The sequence below is a fragment of the Tamandua tetradactyla genome, chromosome 6 (genome assembly GCF_023851605.1).
Source record: "Tamandua tetradactyla isolate mTamTet1 chromosome 6, mTamTet1.pri, whole genome shotgun sequence".
Lineage (NCBI taxonomy): Eukaryota > Metazoa > Chordata > Mammalia > Pilosa > Myrmecophagidae > Tamandua > Tamandua tetradactyla.
This window is the reverse complement of record NC_135332.1, coordinates 151,883,191-151,901,014: the sequence shown is the minus strand read 5'-3', so window position 1 is coordinate 151,901,014 and position 17,824 is coordinate 151,883,191. Positions and strand designations below refer to the sequence as shown.

Genomic DNA, 17,824 nt, shown 5'->3' with positions numbered 1-17,824 from the left:
ATTTTTGTAAGTATTGCAAAACTTGTTTCACTGTTTTTCATTGAAATGTTTCTCATTTCTCTGATTCTCTGAGCTACATGACTGTCTGGAACCAGTAACAGATGTGTTAACATACTAAGAGGAAAGTTAATTATTCTGGATTTATCAAGGTAGAAAATATATGTATATGGAAACTCCTGAAAGTTTCTATCCTCTTGAATTTCTAGACTAGGTTTTCAAACTCAAGGTGTTAAATGGTTTTATTTATATTTTCAAATAATTCCTCCAACTTAGTGGGAACATACTACTTTTATTTAGACTGTGATTTTTGTTGTGGTTACTTCTGAAGGAACTGTTTTATATGAAAAATTTTATATTTTATACTCCTTGACTAGGATGAAATATTCAAGAGGTAGAAGGCTTTTAAGGTCTTCAGAGGAGTAGTTGGCATCAGAGACCCCAAAATTTATACCTGTCAGGAAAACCACTTGACTTCAGTGCAGATTTATGCTGGTTCTCCAGAGCCTAGGATTTCCCAATCTAACAGAAACATTTATGGAGGTTATTCTTATGCAGTATTGATATCCCTTTTCAGTTTTTGGTGTTTTGGAGTAGCTAAGGGGAAATACTTGAAACTGATGAATTGTAATCCTCGATAGCCTTGATTCTTGAAGATGAGTGAGTAACTATAGAGCTTTTAAGGTACGAACATGTGAGTGTGAAAACCTCGTGACTGACACTCCTTAATCCAGCATATGGACAGATGAGTAAGAAAAAAAAAAGGCAAAAGAAAATAAACAATAGGGGGTATGAGAGCTTGGGATGTTTTGGATATTTGTTTTTTACTTTTATTTTTATTGTTTTTGGAGCAATAGCAATGTTAAAAAATCTGTTGTAATAATTAATGCACAGCTTTATGATGTGAGTGGGCCACTGACTGTATGCTTTGTATGATTATATCTCAATTAAAAAATCATTGGGGAAAAAAAAGAGGGTATCTGCTATAGAATGAGTACTACTGGAGCACAGACAACTCCTGGTGTGGAAACTTACAGGTTAGAAAACATTGCTAGAATCAATTAGCAATGCCTTCAGGGAATAGTCCAAGAAGGTTTCCTTGGGCCCACTGCCCTGGGCCCTCCCAGTGCTGTCCACCGTGAAGCTCTAACTTGAGCGAAAGAAGTATTTGCTATGTATCTATTATGTGCTACTGAAAGAATGAAACTTCTACAGAGATTTCAGTCTGGTGGTGTGCATGTACATTCAGCTGTGGGTCTAACGGGGGTGATGAAGATGGGGTGGGTAATAGATAGCCAAACAGGCAGTTTGCCATGAAACTTAGCTCACTAATAGAGACTCACATGGCATGAATAAGGTAACTAATCTATTTTGGGGGTTCAAGGGAAGCTTCCAAGATGTAACCCAAGTTGACAGTAAAATGACAAATTGGAATTAGCTGGGGAATAGTTTGAGATTGGGGGTGTAAGAGGTAATGGCCTTGTGAGGGCTCAGAAGTGAGAGGCAGAGTGGCTTGTTGGAGGGACTGTAAGTGGTCAGATATCACTTAAGCATAGGGAGAGCAAAAGAGGGCCAGACCACTAGCAACAGGCAGAAGACTCCAGGCCTGGCAATCAGTGATAGCCTCAGAGGACATCCCATCTGAAATGGTCTTTTCTCACATCCCAATTAATTTTTTTCACTCAACATTTTGATAACTCTGTTCATTAACGTGAGCAATTTCAATGTTCAAGACACTGTGGGTGAAAGAAAACTTTTCAGAACTCAACCCCTTTCCTTTACACTTGCGCTCTTTGCCTGACTTGATTTCTTGGTCCTTTAAGTTTTAGCTCAGTCTGTAGAGCTCTGCTTTTAAGAATGGATAAGGAGCCTCTTTCACATCCCCCCACTGTACCCTGCACTTGCCATTTTGCGTCCTTATCACACTGGGTTGTAATTTTTGCCTGTTGTTAGGCTGCCACCTCTAGGAGGACAGCGACCTCTTCACAATGCTTGGCCTGTGCATAGAAAGGAAGCACTTCCTCGTAACCGCATAACAGACACACAAAGATATTCTCTTGCACATTCAACAAGCATGGCTAATTACTATAAGGCAATTATTGATCTAGATGCTTAAGATTCAGATACTAAAGTCAATATTCCTGCTCTAAGAGGTTTATGGTATAGAATTAGAGACATATGACAATTTCTGTACAAGATTTTTAAATAAAGTACTCTGCACTTTAGTTCTTGAATTGTTGCTTGGATGAGATTCATTTCCCTGATCGATTCAACTCCAGGCTCATCTGTTTTTCATCTTTACCTGCAAATGATATGTAAGATTTTGTAGACTGCACAATGCAAAGCAAATAAAATATAATAAATATACAACATATCTTCTTCCCAAGGCCAACTTATCTCAGAGGAGGATGCTATGTTGCTGTCACTTATAAATTAGTTTGTGAGTTACAAGGACCAGCCACTCTGCCTGCAATTTTTTTTCTGCCTGCAATTTTGATAGCTCCCATTAGGTGATAGTACACTTTGATTATATAGGACTCATTGTGGGTGAGAAACTGCAAGATTAATAATTAACATGGAATTATGTTAGTTATATTTTTATTATGAAAATTTTAAAATAATTTATGCAATGCTTTTCCTTTTAACTGATTTTGTTCTTTCACAAGAGCCTGTATCCATTTCAACCATAAACATCACCAAATTCATTAAATAATGATGCTAGGTATCAACAAAGTATCACCATTATGCAATCAATTAAAAACCTGTGATTCTAACTTTTAAGTTCAGCTACTAATAGTTGTGCACATACTTTGTGCCAACTATTTGCAAAGTACTTAAATATGTCCTTTTTGATGCTAACATCGCAAATATGTTAATATCACAATGTTTAAGCTGTCTGCTTAGTCTCTATGGAAAGAATTTTTTAAAAACTACAGTATTGCAGGCAACAGTAGCTCAGTGGCAGAGTTCTCACCCCCCATGCCGGAGACCTGGGTTCAATTCCCAGTGCCTGCCTGTGCAAAATGAAAAACAAAACAAAAAAATGTAGTATTGCCAAGTTCAGTTAGAAACAGATCGAAGCACCTGCATGAAGAATTTTACTGTCATGACTTGTACTTTCTTTGGTTTGAAGATGATAGAGAGCTTCCTTTCCCTCACACACCCTCAAGATCAATTCTAGGGAGATCTTTCCAGATCTGGAAATAAAAATTGACCCCAATCATTATAGAAACCATTGGAGATATGTTGTTACAAAAATAATTATTTTAATGAACTTTGCCTCAAAAAATATATATAAGGATCAAATAGTTAGCAGTTATTTATAATCTGATTTTTAAAGTAACCTACAAGAGAGGCTGACAAAGACATCAACTCAATATTTTTATGTGTTTGCTAAAAAACAATAATTATTGAATATGCAGTTGTCCAATATCCATAATCATTTCATTTCTCCCTTAACTGGTTGCAGTTTTTCTTTCAGCCAGAAAACTCTACTAAAATTATGCTCTTAAAGGTTATAATTTTTTTGAAATTAGAGACCACATTCATCCATTTATCCATTCAGCTGGCCAGCAAATATTCATCATGTTGTTATTATTTCAACAACAGAATGCCAGTTGTTTCTGGACTTAAGTGTGCATAAGATCAACTAAGGTCCTTGTTCAAATTGTAGATTTCTGGGCCTCACATCCTGAGACTCTTATCTTAGATGCATCATTTATACCAGTTACATCTAGATGATGCTAACACAGAAATGACATTTTAGTGACACTAAAAGGAGGCACTGTGCTTGCTGTCTTTTTGTGGGACTGATCATTTAGAAGGAAACACACATGGTACCATTGCCTTAAACATGGTAACTATTAGAATTGGTATTTTTTTTTGGAGGGGGGTGGTGGTAGGGAGGGAATTGAGAAATCATGGACCTTTGGTAAAATCTGTTGGAGCTATGAACCATCTCCCCAGAATAATATACCAACACAAAATTTTGCTCACAATTTAGGTGTGATTCAACTGCATGCTCACAATCACTGGGCGAGAACCTTTGGAATTAGACTATAGAAACACACCAAAGAAAAGTGGTCAATTCTACTAGTGTTGAGGATTGTTGGTCTATGTTGGAGCAGATTGAAGGAAACCAGGAAAGCTTTCATAAAGGAAATCCTTGGTGATTTGGTAAATATGAATCATTGTTCAAGTATGGAGAATGGTGGCAGGAGGAGATAGGTCCTCATATTATAGCCAAAAGAAGCTATACAGAGGTGGGACACATATGTGGGACATAGGCTGCCTTATTTAGACAACCACGAGCATCTCCTATGGAGGGGTCCATTAGGCTACAGATGAAAGAGGGTCATATATTCCTTGTTAAGGTGTTTGGACTCTATCTTGTAGTTAATTGTGATGAGAAATAAACACATTGGTGATTTTGGTCCACAGAAGAATCTGCTTATGCACTCTGGAGTCTTATTTGCAGACCATATAGCAACATGTTGTCCAAGTACAACAAGACAAACTATTTCCTCTTCACGAAAAAACCTCACGCAATGCCTTTCAGTGATTTTCAACATCCTACTCACCCTTTCCTTTCCTTCTGTCTTGCCCTAGGGGATGTTAGAAAAAGTTTCCTGCTGCTCTTTAGAAAGGATTGAAACTGAGAACAAACCTACCTTCCTTGAGCTTATTTATACTAAAATATCAGCAGTTTTTATTGCAAAAATTAAAAAGGTTCGGACTTAATTTTTGATAATGAGCAAAAGCTGTAAACTTCCTGAGACAGCCATTGGCTTAGTCTTTTAAGCACCAAAAGAGGGTCTGGTCGATGAGGCCCTCATTTGAAACTGACTCTCTTTATCAACCACACATAATACCAAGGGAATTGAAATATGTTTAAGGGACTTTGTATTTTTTTACAGGGGTCATAGTGGCTCACAATTCATTTTGACACTCAGATTTTTTATGTATTCTTAGAAAAGGGGAGGAACACTGAAAGAACTGCTTGTTTTATTTTACACTGAAAACAGCGAATCACTACAGTACATATTTCTGAACTTTGGGAAGAATGGTTTTACTATTACATATTTCATGAAAATAGTTGTTTTTTTTTCTTTTCTGTACTGAATAGAGTGATTTCTCTCAGCACAATGCAGAGGCACCCAAGATAGGATGCAGTTTGCTATTTTCCTTGATGGAAGAATTTACCATGAGTTTTAAACATATGTAATCTTCATGTCTTTGGGAAACATTGAGAGCTGTATTTTACTGTGATTTTGACATAAGTCACTAGTAACAGTGTTTCTAATATCAAGAGCTTGAGAAAACTTGGATGGTTGACAAATTCACTTTTATCAAAGCTCTACATTATATTCATATTTGTAACTCAAGAGTGAGACATTAAAACACATAAATTATCAGAACTTAAATTGATAAAACACTAATGTACAATTAAGTGTACAATTAGTGTGCATGTATAATGAAAACTGAAATGATCATACTAGAATCAGAGAGTAAATGAAACTAGATTCTCTGAAGTTTCTCATTATGTGGGCTGAGGTTTTCTAAAACACTGGAAATTTATCTTGCTTAGTCATAACCCAGATTCCCTTGACTATCTTTATCACAAAAATGTTTCCCATTTGCACATCTTCCACTACATGTGTTCAAAGATAAATAACTTATCTACCTCAGAGCATCTGAGGCCTAAAAAACGAATGAGATAATATCCACCTTCTTGGCATAATGGTTAAGCGAATATGCACCAATTCTGGTGATTCCCCAACGATTCTCTCCATCTGAGAACAGATGGTATCAATTGATGATTTAACGTGATGATTTCAGGAAGCAGAGATGAGAATTAAAGGATAGGCTGGCAAGGAAGTGATTTTTCCTGGTATCAAGTCTAGGTAAAGAAGGGGTGGATGGGGTGGGGACAGGTGGACAACATGTACTGAAGTCAGCCAATAAAGGACCCTGTATATAGCAAGAAATATTTAGGATTCTCAAAAGATGGGAATTTTAATTTATAAAGCAGAAACATTTGGATTAAAAGACCATTATTAAGGCCACCTGTATGCAAAATAGTGTAGGCTTAAACTAAGTAGACAGTGAGCAAAGCAACTCTTTGGTTTCTTATCCTTTGTACTTGGTATTCTGCTTGCTCTGTATAAATTGAGAAAAACTTCCAAAGGGAACAGGGCCTTATAGATTTGAGTAGATTGGTCCATTTCATCTCAATTTCTCTGGCGTATTGCCTACAGGCATATCTTAATCATCTGTGTCTCCATCTCATTATTTTCATCACTCTCAATATGTTTATAAGAGCACTTGATTGATTTAGACTTAGTTATTCATACAACTCATATTTACTGAGCTACTGTGATTTTATGAATATTGGTTAGGGATGTTTGGTTTCTTTGATTTATTATTTAATTTTCATCAAGTGCAGACTCTGCTTGAAGAACAGATTTTTAGTTTGTTGTTTTTTTTTTTGCATGGGCAGGCACTGGGAATCAAACCCTGGTCTCTGGCATGGCAGGCGAGAACTGCCACTGAGCCACCGTGGCCCGCCCTAGAAGGACAGTTTTTTAAGGGCTTTACATGCATTGTCTTGTTCGATCTTCATAACACTATTAGAAGGATATTACTGCTATGTGAAAACAGGACCAGAAAAGACATAAACCTGGTGGCAAACCAGACAATTAAGCTCCAAGTTCTGTTATTGTATACCATCTCTCTAGACACAAGTGTACCTGACACAATCTTAACTTTTAGACACTAATGTTTTGCTTTGGTGAAGATTGGGTGGGGAGGAAGGACAAAAGAAAGAATTTTGGTTAATAACTTTGTTAGTTTGTTATTCCTACTTATTTTATACCAAACCGCTTCTATCTGCTTGATCTTTTCATTTTTTGGGGTGTTTGTAAATCTCTATCATATCTTTTATTCTTGTCCAATCAAACTATATATTATTAGTTCCTTTAGTCTTCCTCCTCATGCCCTCTGTTCTTTGAACTTTTCCATGTACTTATAGATTTATATCTTTGAATGTAGATTATTGGCATAAAACTGTCTGTTACAGGCTGTTTTTGTTTTGTAGGCTGCTCAAATACCATGAAATGGATCGCATTAAACAAGGGCAGCTTACTTGCTAATGCTTTGAGGGAGGGAAAAAGTTCAAATCAAGGCATCGTCAAGGCAATGCTTTCTTCCTGGACATTATAGTGTTCTGCGACTGGCTGCTAACAATTCTTGGTCCTTAGCTTGACATATGACAAGGCACATGGCGGCATCTCCTGGACTGTCCCTTGTCTTCTGGGTTCTGTTGATTTCAGCTTCTTTCTTCCTGCGGCTTTCTCTCTCCCTGTCTGAATTTCACTCCATTTAAAAAGGATTCCAGTAATAGAATTAAGACCCATCCTGATAGAGGTGAGCTACATTTTAACTGACTCAACAAATTGAGTCCATAAATATTTACTGAATGCTTGCTACCTACCTATTATATGAAGGTTACAAAGATGGCTAAGATATAAATGCTTAATTCTAGGAGTTTGCTGTCTTTGAAGAAGATAAGGCAAATATATCAATAATACCACAATAGGTAAAATGAGATGAGCCACAAGAGAAGTAATTTACTGTTTATTGACTGCACAGAGGAGAAAAGAGAGATTTCCTGGGTGATGTAACATTTGGGCTGCCTTGAAAGATGGCTGACCTTTTTTTTCTTTTTTAGAGCAGTGACAGGTTGACAGAAAAATTATGGAGAAAGTACATAGTGCCCATATACCTCTTACAGTTTCTCCATTATTAATATTTTGCACAGCGTACATTTGTTGCAGTTGATGAACCAATATTTATTGTAATTATGTTCTTAACTAAAGTTCATAGTTTACATTAGGGTTCACTCTTTGTGTTGTACCGTTCTCTGTTTGTTTTTTTGTAAGGCGGTTTTATTGCGATACATTCACATAATCTACAATCCATCTGAAGTGCACAGTGAGTGTGCTTGCCTTTTGACTTGTGGAGCCAGGGAGAAAGGAATGGGATCGGTAAAGCACTGGTCATTTGTAAGCACGAGATGCATTCAGACCATCCTGAACCAAGGAGAATAAAATGTCATCTCTCAGCTATTACCTTGAGAAAATAGAAAATTGTTATTTAGCTTGAGATAATTTTACTATGATATATTAGCAAAGTTTTAGCATAAAACTCAAGCCTCCCTTTGTGCTTAGATGAATTTATATTCTTCTCTGTACGTCAAGACTTCTGATCTTATTAATTTTTGTTTGTTTGTTTGTTTGTTTGTTTGTTTGCATGGGCAGGCACTGGAACTGGAACCTGGGTCTCCGGCATGGCAGGCAAGAACTCTGCCACTGAGCCACTGTCACACCACCCTGATCTTATTAATTTTTACCATAACAGATTTAATTATTTGAACTGTAGAAACTTACAGGAAAGGGTATTCTGTGAAAACAAAGAATTTAAGGGTCAAACACTAATAAGGAAAAAAAAAAGAAATGAAAGTATCCTGTCTAAATGCTTAATATCTCTAAATAAGTACATTGCTTTTACCTGACATTCCCAACACAAATGACTAATAAGAAATCTTTTTTCTTTCCTTTCTTTTTCTTTCTTTTGTGATGTTAGATATCCCCCAAAACTTAATTTTGCTATTAACTTCCCATTCCTTTTGTCAGAAATACATATCTCATCCCTCTTCAAAAACCCATGTCCTCCACACTTTCCATAGCCAATGTCCACCACGAAACTTTTTGAGAAGGTCAGCCCTCCCTGAAATTTTCCCTTATTACTTGTATAACTTTCTAAGAAGTCTTCACAATTCCAAAAATGTCTTTTTCTACTATATAAGTCTATATAGTAAACTTGTCTCTCTATAGATCAGCAGGAGAAATGCTGTCTTTATTTTCAGCAATAAATGGCTAATAGATGCCTAATTTAAGTTCAGCACCAGAGGACATGCTTGGCACCCCCTTTTGCTGGCGGTGTGGTGTCCAGCCTTTTCAGCGGGGGTCAGGGTGGTTAAAAGCAGAGGCATCTTGGAGCCACCGCAGTGTCGGTAAACTTGTCAGATTGAGTCATTGCTACCAGGACTCTGAAAGAAAAGCATAGGGGTCATTTTGCATTTTCTTCAAGTAATTGTGAGAAAGACAAACTAGTTCCATATGGTGGCAGGGAAAGAGCTCAGAGCAAAATAAAAATCTGCTCTGCTTGTCAGTACGTAAGAACTTAAAGTTCAGATATCTGAGAGTCTGTCTACTGTTTGAAAGCGCTGAGGCCAAACTTCAATTTGTCATACATGCAACACCCATTGCCTTAGAGAATGAAGGAGATGCTTGCCTCCCTCTTTTCAGTGAAGAAGTGAAAATATGAAGAGGGTGGCAATCGCTTATGTTGACAAAGTTCTACAGAGAATGGATTTATGAGATTGGGCTGCCTCTTTTAAAGGCAGAAAAAGGATATAAACATTGTATTGCTCCACAGCCATATGTTAGAAGCCTGTTCTTCCCTACAGAAGTCACTACCGTCCTACTTTCCTTAAGAAATATGATGAGTTAGTCTTTCTAGTTATGGAAGTTTCTGAAAGTGAAAGAAAAGAAGTAAGTGTATTTGAATCAAGGATGACTGGAGAACTCATGGCCAATTTCAGTGTGCCTCCATCTGTTTCATTTTCCCTTAAGATACTGATGTTAAAAATGCTGACTCTCTTTATAGACATTCACCCTGTGGTAATCATAATCCACCCCCCACTGCCACTTAATTAGGGAAAAAATAGCTTGAAAGGGATAAATACCACAATTCTACTTTGCGGCTGCCTTTTGGGGAGCATCTCATTGTTTCTTCTGTAGTTTTTTGGGCAGCTTCTTTATTTCTCTCCCTAAGCCAAATGTTTTGCCCTGGCAGGAGAGTCTTGTTTTTATCTCATAACACAACATTCTTTAAGCAGGCCAAATCTATACAGCCTGAACACACGACTGAAATGTCCACATTCTCCTGGTATTGTTTTAGGGAACCTATTCTCTCTACTGATTCACACTTCAGGTGCCTTTTCATTATAGTCAGATTTGAAGCCAACATTTGGCCCTTCTGTATATTGACAGTTCTTTTGTAAAGTGAAGATCCACTCGGAAAAATTATTAGCTGAATAGAAAAAACCGTGGATAGTTAATCATGCATGAGGATTTTAGTAAACAGCTAGAACCACTATTCAAAAGAACCATCTAAATATTCTGTCTGAGCCTCAAATTAAATGTTTTCTTAACTAATTAGAAGAATACTTGAATGGCAGGCCCATAGTGAATCACATAACCAGCTATCATCGTGGGCTTTGAATAAATAATTGGTTCTGTTAATAAAGCTTGAGCCCTTAACTGTGCAGAGGATCCATCCTTGACTACAGAGTTGCTCCCAGAATTCTTGTAGGATTCCACAGAAGCACGGTCATCATCATTGGTAAAGTTCTTAAAATAATTTTAAGAAGAAATTATTTTTACAAAATGCCTTCTCTGTTTGCCAGTGCAAGAGAACACCTAAAGAGGCAAGTTAGAAGATCTACAGAGGATGAATGATATTTTGTATAAATTACAAGCTCTACCAGTCTTGGGCAGGGAGAATTCCCTCCTTTCCCTCTAGGCGGGGAGGTGAGATTGGGCTATGGGAAATTGCTGGTGTATTGTTTGAAATTTCTGTCTGGCAGCAAGTTCTCAATTAATGAGACTTCTTGTTGGCATTACTATTAATTATAATGCTTAGCGCAGCATCAGTATTACACGTGGATTGAGTGACATGCCATATTGACACTCTGATTGATAAGGACTTAAGTTTAGAGATTAATACTTGTAAAAATAAATTAAACCCATGTTCCTTTCTCCACATTTTCAGAGAGCTATATGATTTTGCTTATTGTGAAATAAACCCCAGCACAAAGGCCTTAGAGAATTTTACCTGTTTGTTACTTGGAGTCCTTCTTTCCTTTCTTTTTCCCTTCTCTCCCTCTGTCCCTCATTCTCTCCCCTTCTCTTTCCTTCTTTCACTATCTTAGTTTGCCAGGCTACTGTGACAAACATATTGGGTCATCTTAAACAGTAGAAATTTGCTGGTTCACGGTTTTGAGCCTAGAAGTTGGAAATCAACATATTGGCAAGGCTTCCTTTCCACTAGAGTTTGTAGTGTTCCGGTACTGCCTGTGGAAATCCTGGAAATTCTTTGGCTTATATTTCTGCCTCCTGTCCTTTTGTGTCTGATCTTTCAGTTTCTACTGACTTCTCTCTGTGGCCTCCTCTGACTTCTAGCTTCTGGTTTCTTCTCTTTAGAAGATCTCCATTCCTAAGGATTAGAACTGACCTCATTGAGTGGGGTCACACCTAACTACAAATGCCATCGTCAAGAGTCTGTCTATACCTATGGCTTCTTACCCACAGGAAAGTGGGTTAAGAACATTCAATTTACTATACTTTTTCTTTTCTTTTCTTTTCCTTCTTCCCTCCTTTTATCTTCCTTCCTTCCTTCTCTCTTTATTTCCTTCCTTCCTTCCTTTTCTTTCAGAGACTTTGGATCTTACAGCAGTTTTGTTGGAAGGGCTGAGTTTAAAGGAGAAAATGATGAAAAAGGTAAACATTCAATGAGTCAGTCTTCTGGGCTCTGTTATTCTCTTCAGTGGCTTAATTTTTTCTTTTTTTTTCCTTTTAACTTCAGGTTGTATTTAAAGGGTCACACTGGGACAGCAGGCAAACAGAGCAGCCTGACCTTACACGGAGCTGATTTCAGCACTAAAGATGCTGATAATGACAATTGTATGTGCAAATGTGCCCTCATGCTAACAGGAGGTAAGTCCTATGGGGCCATTCTCTAAGTTATGTCTCATTGGTTTGAGGCTTGAAGTTTCTTATCTATGAGAAAGGGGTATGATCTTCTGGTCAGGAAACTAAAGAGCAAGTCCCCAGAGATCATTTTGCTCTGCCACTAATTTACCATGTGTTCTTGTGCAAGACATTGCTAGCATACTTGGAGGTTTACCTCCTCCCCCAACATCTATAGCAGGGGTGTGCTGAGTTAGTTCTGAATGAATTCTTCAGCTTCGCGAAGTCCCTGTTATTCTACCTCCTAAATAATCATCATAATGTCCATAGTGGAAAGAACAACAGGTTGGGAATTCAGCATATAGGACAATTAATAACTATAAAATGTTTTGCAACTGTGTAGTGGAGCTCATTGATCATTCTTTTGGAAAGAAATAAGAAGAATAAAGAATAATTAGACCTAAAGTCATACAATTCAGACTTGTTATACTGGGGTTTTTGCATTATCTGATACTGACTTCCACAAGATATTTTTAGGTGATATAGGAAATACCATTAAATACTAATGTATCATATAGTAAGAAAATTAATCATTTACACACCTTTTTAGTGTGTTTCCACCCTACGGACTGTATCAAAAGAAAATTCTCAGTTTGGTGCTAGCATATCTATAACCCTTCCTTCACACTTGTTAATCACCCTTCTTAACAAAGAAAGAGAAGACCTAGGCCTGGGCTCAGGGCTTGGTTAGGTAATGGCATATACCTAAAATTTAAGTAATGTTATTTTGTTTTAATTTTATTTAGCGTTATAGCTAAGTTTTATTATAACTTGTGGCACTAGTTTCCCTTCTAAGTGAATGATATAATTTGTGAGTTTAAGAACATGCACAATAATTGATATTTAATAAATCATTGATTTAATGAAAGTAAATATTAAAGTTATAAATGGTTATGGCAAAAAACCATGAGGTTGATAAATGAAAAACTGAAGTTTGGGAAACAATAAGCTAAAACCAGACTGCAAATGATGCAGCTCAAAAATGTTACAGGTTTCTGGTAGGGAAGAGGAACACAAAGATATCGGGAATTGGATACCAATCAAAATTGTAAAAGAAACTTCTTTTTCAATATTTTCCCTCTCCAGTTTTTGTGCAGTTTTATTCTCTTAATGGGATAGCAAGCACTACTACCTTTACCTGTTTTGATCCGCTTTCTGTGTTATTCTGTAACAAAACAAGTTTTCATGCTAATAAGAAATGTTCAAGTCTAATATTCCCCCCCAAAACTATTTCCATATTACTACAAGTATTATATATTGCTATATGTTACTTCTCATGTTAGTCCATCTTTCTTGAACTCCAATCCAGCTTTGTGAGATAAGCAGAGAGAAAAGCTGTAATCTAAAGAAAACTGAAGTAAGTTAATATTCATCATTTTATTCTTAACAGCTAGTGCAATAGATTGTGCTACATAGGGCTCAATAAAAATACATTGCATGAATGAATGAATAACAAGCTGGTAACCCTTGAAATCACTCTAGCCAACAAAATGAATCATTAGGTTAAAATTTCACTCATCAATTACTAGAGCATGGAAGAGCATGGAGGGAGAGTTTGGATACACTCTTTCCCCTTCCTCCTGTACCTTCTATGCTTCCATTATTGCCACCACCAAATCACAACCCATTGACCCTATCCACACCACCTATAGTGCCATTTTCTCACTGTGAAACCAGGCCTGGAATGATCAGAATTACCTGTTATGATTCTGCCTCTATCATGTTCTTCTCCTTAAACTTGGAACATGTCGTTTTGCATCAAGCTCAACTTTATGAAGTATTTAAAAGTCTCCCGTATGAAATTTTATGACCACTCCCCCTCAAAAAAAAAAAGAAAAAAGAAAAAGACAGTTGCTACAAATTTAGAATGTTTTTAAAAATGATACCCCCAGGTCAAGTCTTGAACTTTTTTTCCTGAAAGAAAATGTTTCTTTTCATTACCCTCATCGCATAAATGAAATTGTCAGTAACTTATACAAGGCAAAAATACTTTGATTTTCCAGTTTCTGGACCATTTTAATATGGAAATATGCTTCATTTCTCCATGTCTATTTTTACAGATAATTTTCCTTATCAAATAAAAACAACACATGAAATACCAACACTAAAAATCTTGCAAACGTTTCCTTAGAAAAGTGTTCCTGTATGTTCTTATTCCTGTCATAATAATGAAAATATGGAGCAAAGCAGAGAGGAGAATGCGCTTCTTGGTTGTCGATGAGAAAATTTCATTGCTTAGATTTATGACGCTTTTCTGCTTCAAATAATTGAACTTTGTCATGTTCTTTCAACCATAATCGTTCTTGGACCTGCTTCTTACTCAGCAATAAACACATATGTCGGGGAAAGAAAAATTCCATTTATTGCTTGAGCTGAAATAGTCTAAGTAAATGTGTTTTTCTAATAAACGCCATTACCCTATCAAATATCGCTTTGAAAGACTCCAGATCTTGCAAAGCTATTCACTCTGTACAACTAAAATGTGGAATTTAGATAGCTAAGGACCGGAGAACATAAGGATGTATGTCAATGGCAACCAGAATAAACTGGAGTATTGCCTAGAACTTGTATCTTACCTTTAGCTACTCCATGCCACCACCATATATTTTCTGTCAAATTTCCCTTAGCATAATTTTCTGTGTAATTATTTTCCTTTCCTTTTTTTAATTTTTTTTTTAATTTGTAGTTAAGCTGGCTGCCTACTTAGTCTCTTTTAAGCAGTGCAACTTCATTCTCTTTGGAGCCAATAACTCGTAACTCTGTGTCATCATCAATTAAAGCTCTGTTTTATCTTGCTTATTTATATATTTTTACTTTTGTTTCTTCTAAAAAGAATTAAGAGTAAATTAAGATTTATTGCCCACCAGCTGTCCTAAAGAGTTTGTTCGAGTACTTGCAGATATTTTAGTTGGAAAATTTGGTATCATTGTTACTCTTATCTACCAAAGACTGAACAACATGAGATAGATTTAATTGAAAGCAGAAGATATTTCAGTTAGACATAAGGTCGAATAATATTTTGATCTTTCTTTCCTCCTTCCTAACTTATTAACTTCCTTCCATAAATTCAACATATTTTAGTGACTACCTACTAAGGGTTCATTACTTGCTCAGAAATGAGCAAGACAAAAAATTTCCTGCCTTCACAGTGTTTGCATCTACTGTGAGAGACTGCTAATAACGACAACAAAAATAATAGATAATACAATTCCAGTCATAACAGGTTCTATGGGGAAGATGAAACATGTGAAAGAGAGTTACTGGAGGACAAGGGAGCAGATTTAGATGGAGTGCCCTGATATCAGGCTGGAATGAGTTTCCAGGAAGTTACTATTTCTAGCTATAGACATATTCAATAAAGAGAATAGAAAGCAATTTATTAGAAAGGTTTAGTTATGTACTTTCCTAAAGGTTTTGGTCTAGATAAGACAGTCTCTCAAGCTTTCTTCTGGTTCTGTGATCCTATTAGTCCATGTACCCATTGCAGCTACTAGTAGATAAAAATAAGTAACAGTTTTCCTGTGTAGGTTGGAATTCATAGCACATTGTTGGATTGAAAGAAGACTTAGTGGGCTGAAAAAACACCATACATTTGCCCGAGTATAGATAGCACAATATGTTACTTCCCCTTTTTCAGAATTACATGTCTGTCTTATTCCAACCTAACCAGCAAGCCAGCAGTTCTTTCATCCAATTAATATTGAATAATCCTTATGTTTAATTGCATATTCCTTTTGTGAGCAGAGCATATATTTCAAGGTCAAAATTGCTGCACATGTTTTCTATGGCACTGTCCCTTATTAATCATTAACAGGGTTGATTTATCAGCATAGATTATAAGCAAGAAATATCTGTTCTGTGACTACCATTGATCTGGGAAAATTTGTAAGCTTTCTCCTCAGGTTCCCCCCTTTATATAAAATATTCTTGCAAATCTATCTTTCTTTGGTGGGATGGATAAATTTAAGAGGTGACTGGAGAAATATTTTCTTAACTCACCAGGAGAGCTTCTATTATATCCTCCTGAGCCCAAAGAAGGGAATCAGTTTCATTACAAACTTAAAAGCTTTATCTGCTAGTTAACATTAAGAAAATAAAGGGGGTAAATTCATTCAATGCATGCTTTTGTTTTATGCTGATATATTCTATATAAAAAATAAATATTCCAAAAGCTCCTCCAGGTTTAGAAAAATGAAAAACTTTATTATTAGATTGTCACATTTAAAGTGAACTTAGATGGCCTTTGGTAATAAATTAGGATTCTTCAAAGTAAGTGTTTTTAAAAAGTCTATTAGAAACTGCAATTATGAAAAGCTGCCAACAAAAAATATAGTATTGTTTTATATTCCTCTCCTTACCTTACTTTTCTTTCAACACAATTTCCATGTTTAGTACATAATATAAAAGCTATGTGAAAATGTGACCTAACCTTCCACAGAAAGAATCTGTTGTGGTAGAAACTCTGATCTTTTTTTCCCACGCATAAACTATGTCAGCCATCAGACAAGGCTTTCTAAAGCTAACAAAGACTAGTTCTCAGTTCAGTTCTAACAGAGGGGATAAAGCCACACACATAAATTTCTTAGTGCACCCTAGAACTTACCAGATGCTAACAGGAGAGAGTTGATAAATACCTCCCTTGCCTCCTATATAATCTTGAAGAAGACAAAGACAATGAGAGTCGCTAGCAGCTTCCTTGACGGGCGGATGATGTTGAAGTGGCAAGATCTTTGGGAAAATATAATCATCTTAGAGTTTGTAATAACCTAGGCTAGGTATTGCCAGACAACTGTCATTCCCTGGGTTTTACAGCAAAAATATTGAGAGAAAAGATCCATATGGAAAATTTAAGGTTGATCACAGAAATCTACATTACGTGACTTTTATTTTATTTTAATATGAAAGCTTACTCCACAAAAATGTGCATCCTTGAAGGCTGGGACTTTGTGCTGGCCACCACGATATCCTTTGGGCCTAGCATAGTTCTTTGCACGTAGTATGTGGTTAATAAATAGTAATTAGATGAATGAATATGTTAGCTGAGATTCTGAAAGGACTTTAAAAAATCACAAATCATCGTGGTGAGAACAAATAAAAAGAAATTATGTGAGTCTGAATATGACCCTTGGATGGACTTAGATATAAAATGTGCAAGTATACATGTATGTCTGCATGTTCAAACGTGGAACAAAGTGATGCATTTCAGGGATTAGGATTGACTTTTAAAAATAACTAGACTCCAAAAGAATAAATTCCAGAATTGGAAAAAAATTGAGTTAGGTTCTTGACTTTCAAATAAATTTGAACTTCCTAACTACAAGATTTAGACTTGGATTCCTATTTTCTGAGCAAAGTCTCATTTATTGGCAAGAGAAAGAATGATATAAGAGAATGTCTTTCAAAATTTTGGAAAAGGTGCACCAGAAACTGACAGACCTTTAGCATAAGGCTATAATTAAAGATTAATCATTGACAGTGGATGGGGAATAATCCAGCTCTTAGTTTTGTTTATATTTTCCTCTAATAATAATATAGCTAATACTTACTGTGCCAAAGGTTGCACAATTAGTAATTATCAGAGTCAGTATCTGAAGGCAGGTGCTCAACCTCCAGAGAAGCCAGGACCTTATCTACTCCCTCTACTGCCTCCAGTAAGAGGAACTGGCATTCACTGGTAAGGATAGAGCCCTATTTTACTCTTTACAGCACATTTTCACAAGCATTTTCTTATTTAAACATGGATCAAAGTATATTAAGGTCTGAGGCAGAGGAGAGACAGTAAGAGAATACCTAGAGGTTTGAAATGAATTCAAGGTAGCTGGCCAAGAGAAACAACTTTTCCTCTTTGGAACAAAAAGAAGAGCAAAGAATAAAAGCCAAGCTCTTGGCCTGAAGGGGATGTAGTAGGAAATGACAGAAGGAATGCAGACCTCCACAAAGGCCCTCTGCTCCTG

The 17,824-nt window shown here is 36.4% G+C and overlaps 1 protein-coding gene across 7 annotated transcripts in view; it reads left to right on the top strand.

Annotated features, from left to right (window-relative positions):
* The window catches only part of ANGPT1 (angiopoietin 1), a 243,328-nt gene that overhangs the window by 213,012 nt on the left and 12,492 nt on the right, over positions 1 to 17,824 (top strand). For all 7 annotated transcript variants that reach the window (XM_077167483.1, XM_077167480.1, XM_077167479.1 and 4 more), the window contains one exon: positions 11,707 to 11,837. In XM_077167483.1, the coding sequence (XP_077023598.1) occupies positions 11,707 to 11,837 (131 nt within the window). The remainder of the gene's footprint in view (positions 1 to 11,706; positions 11,838 to 17,824) is intronic.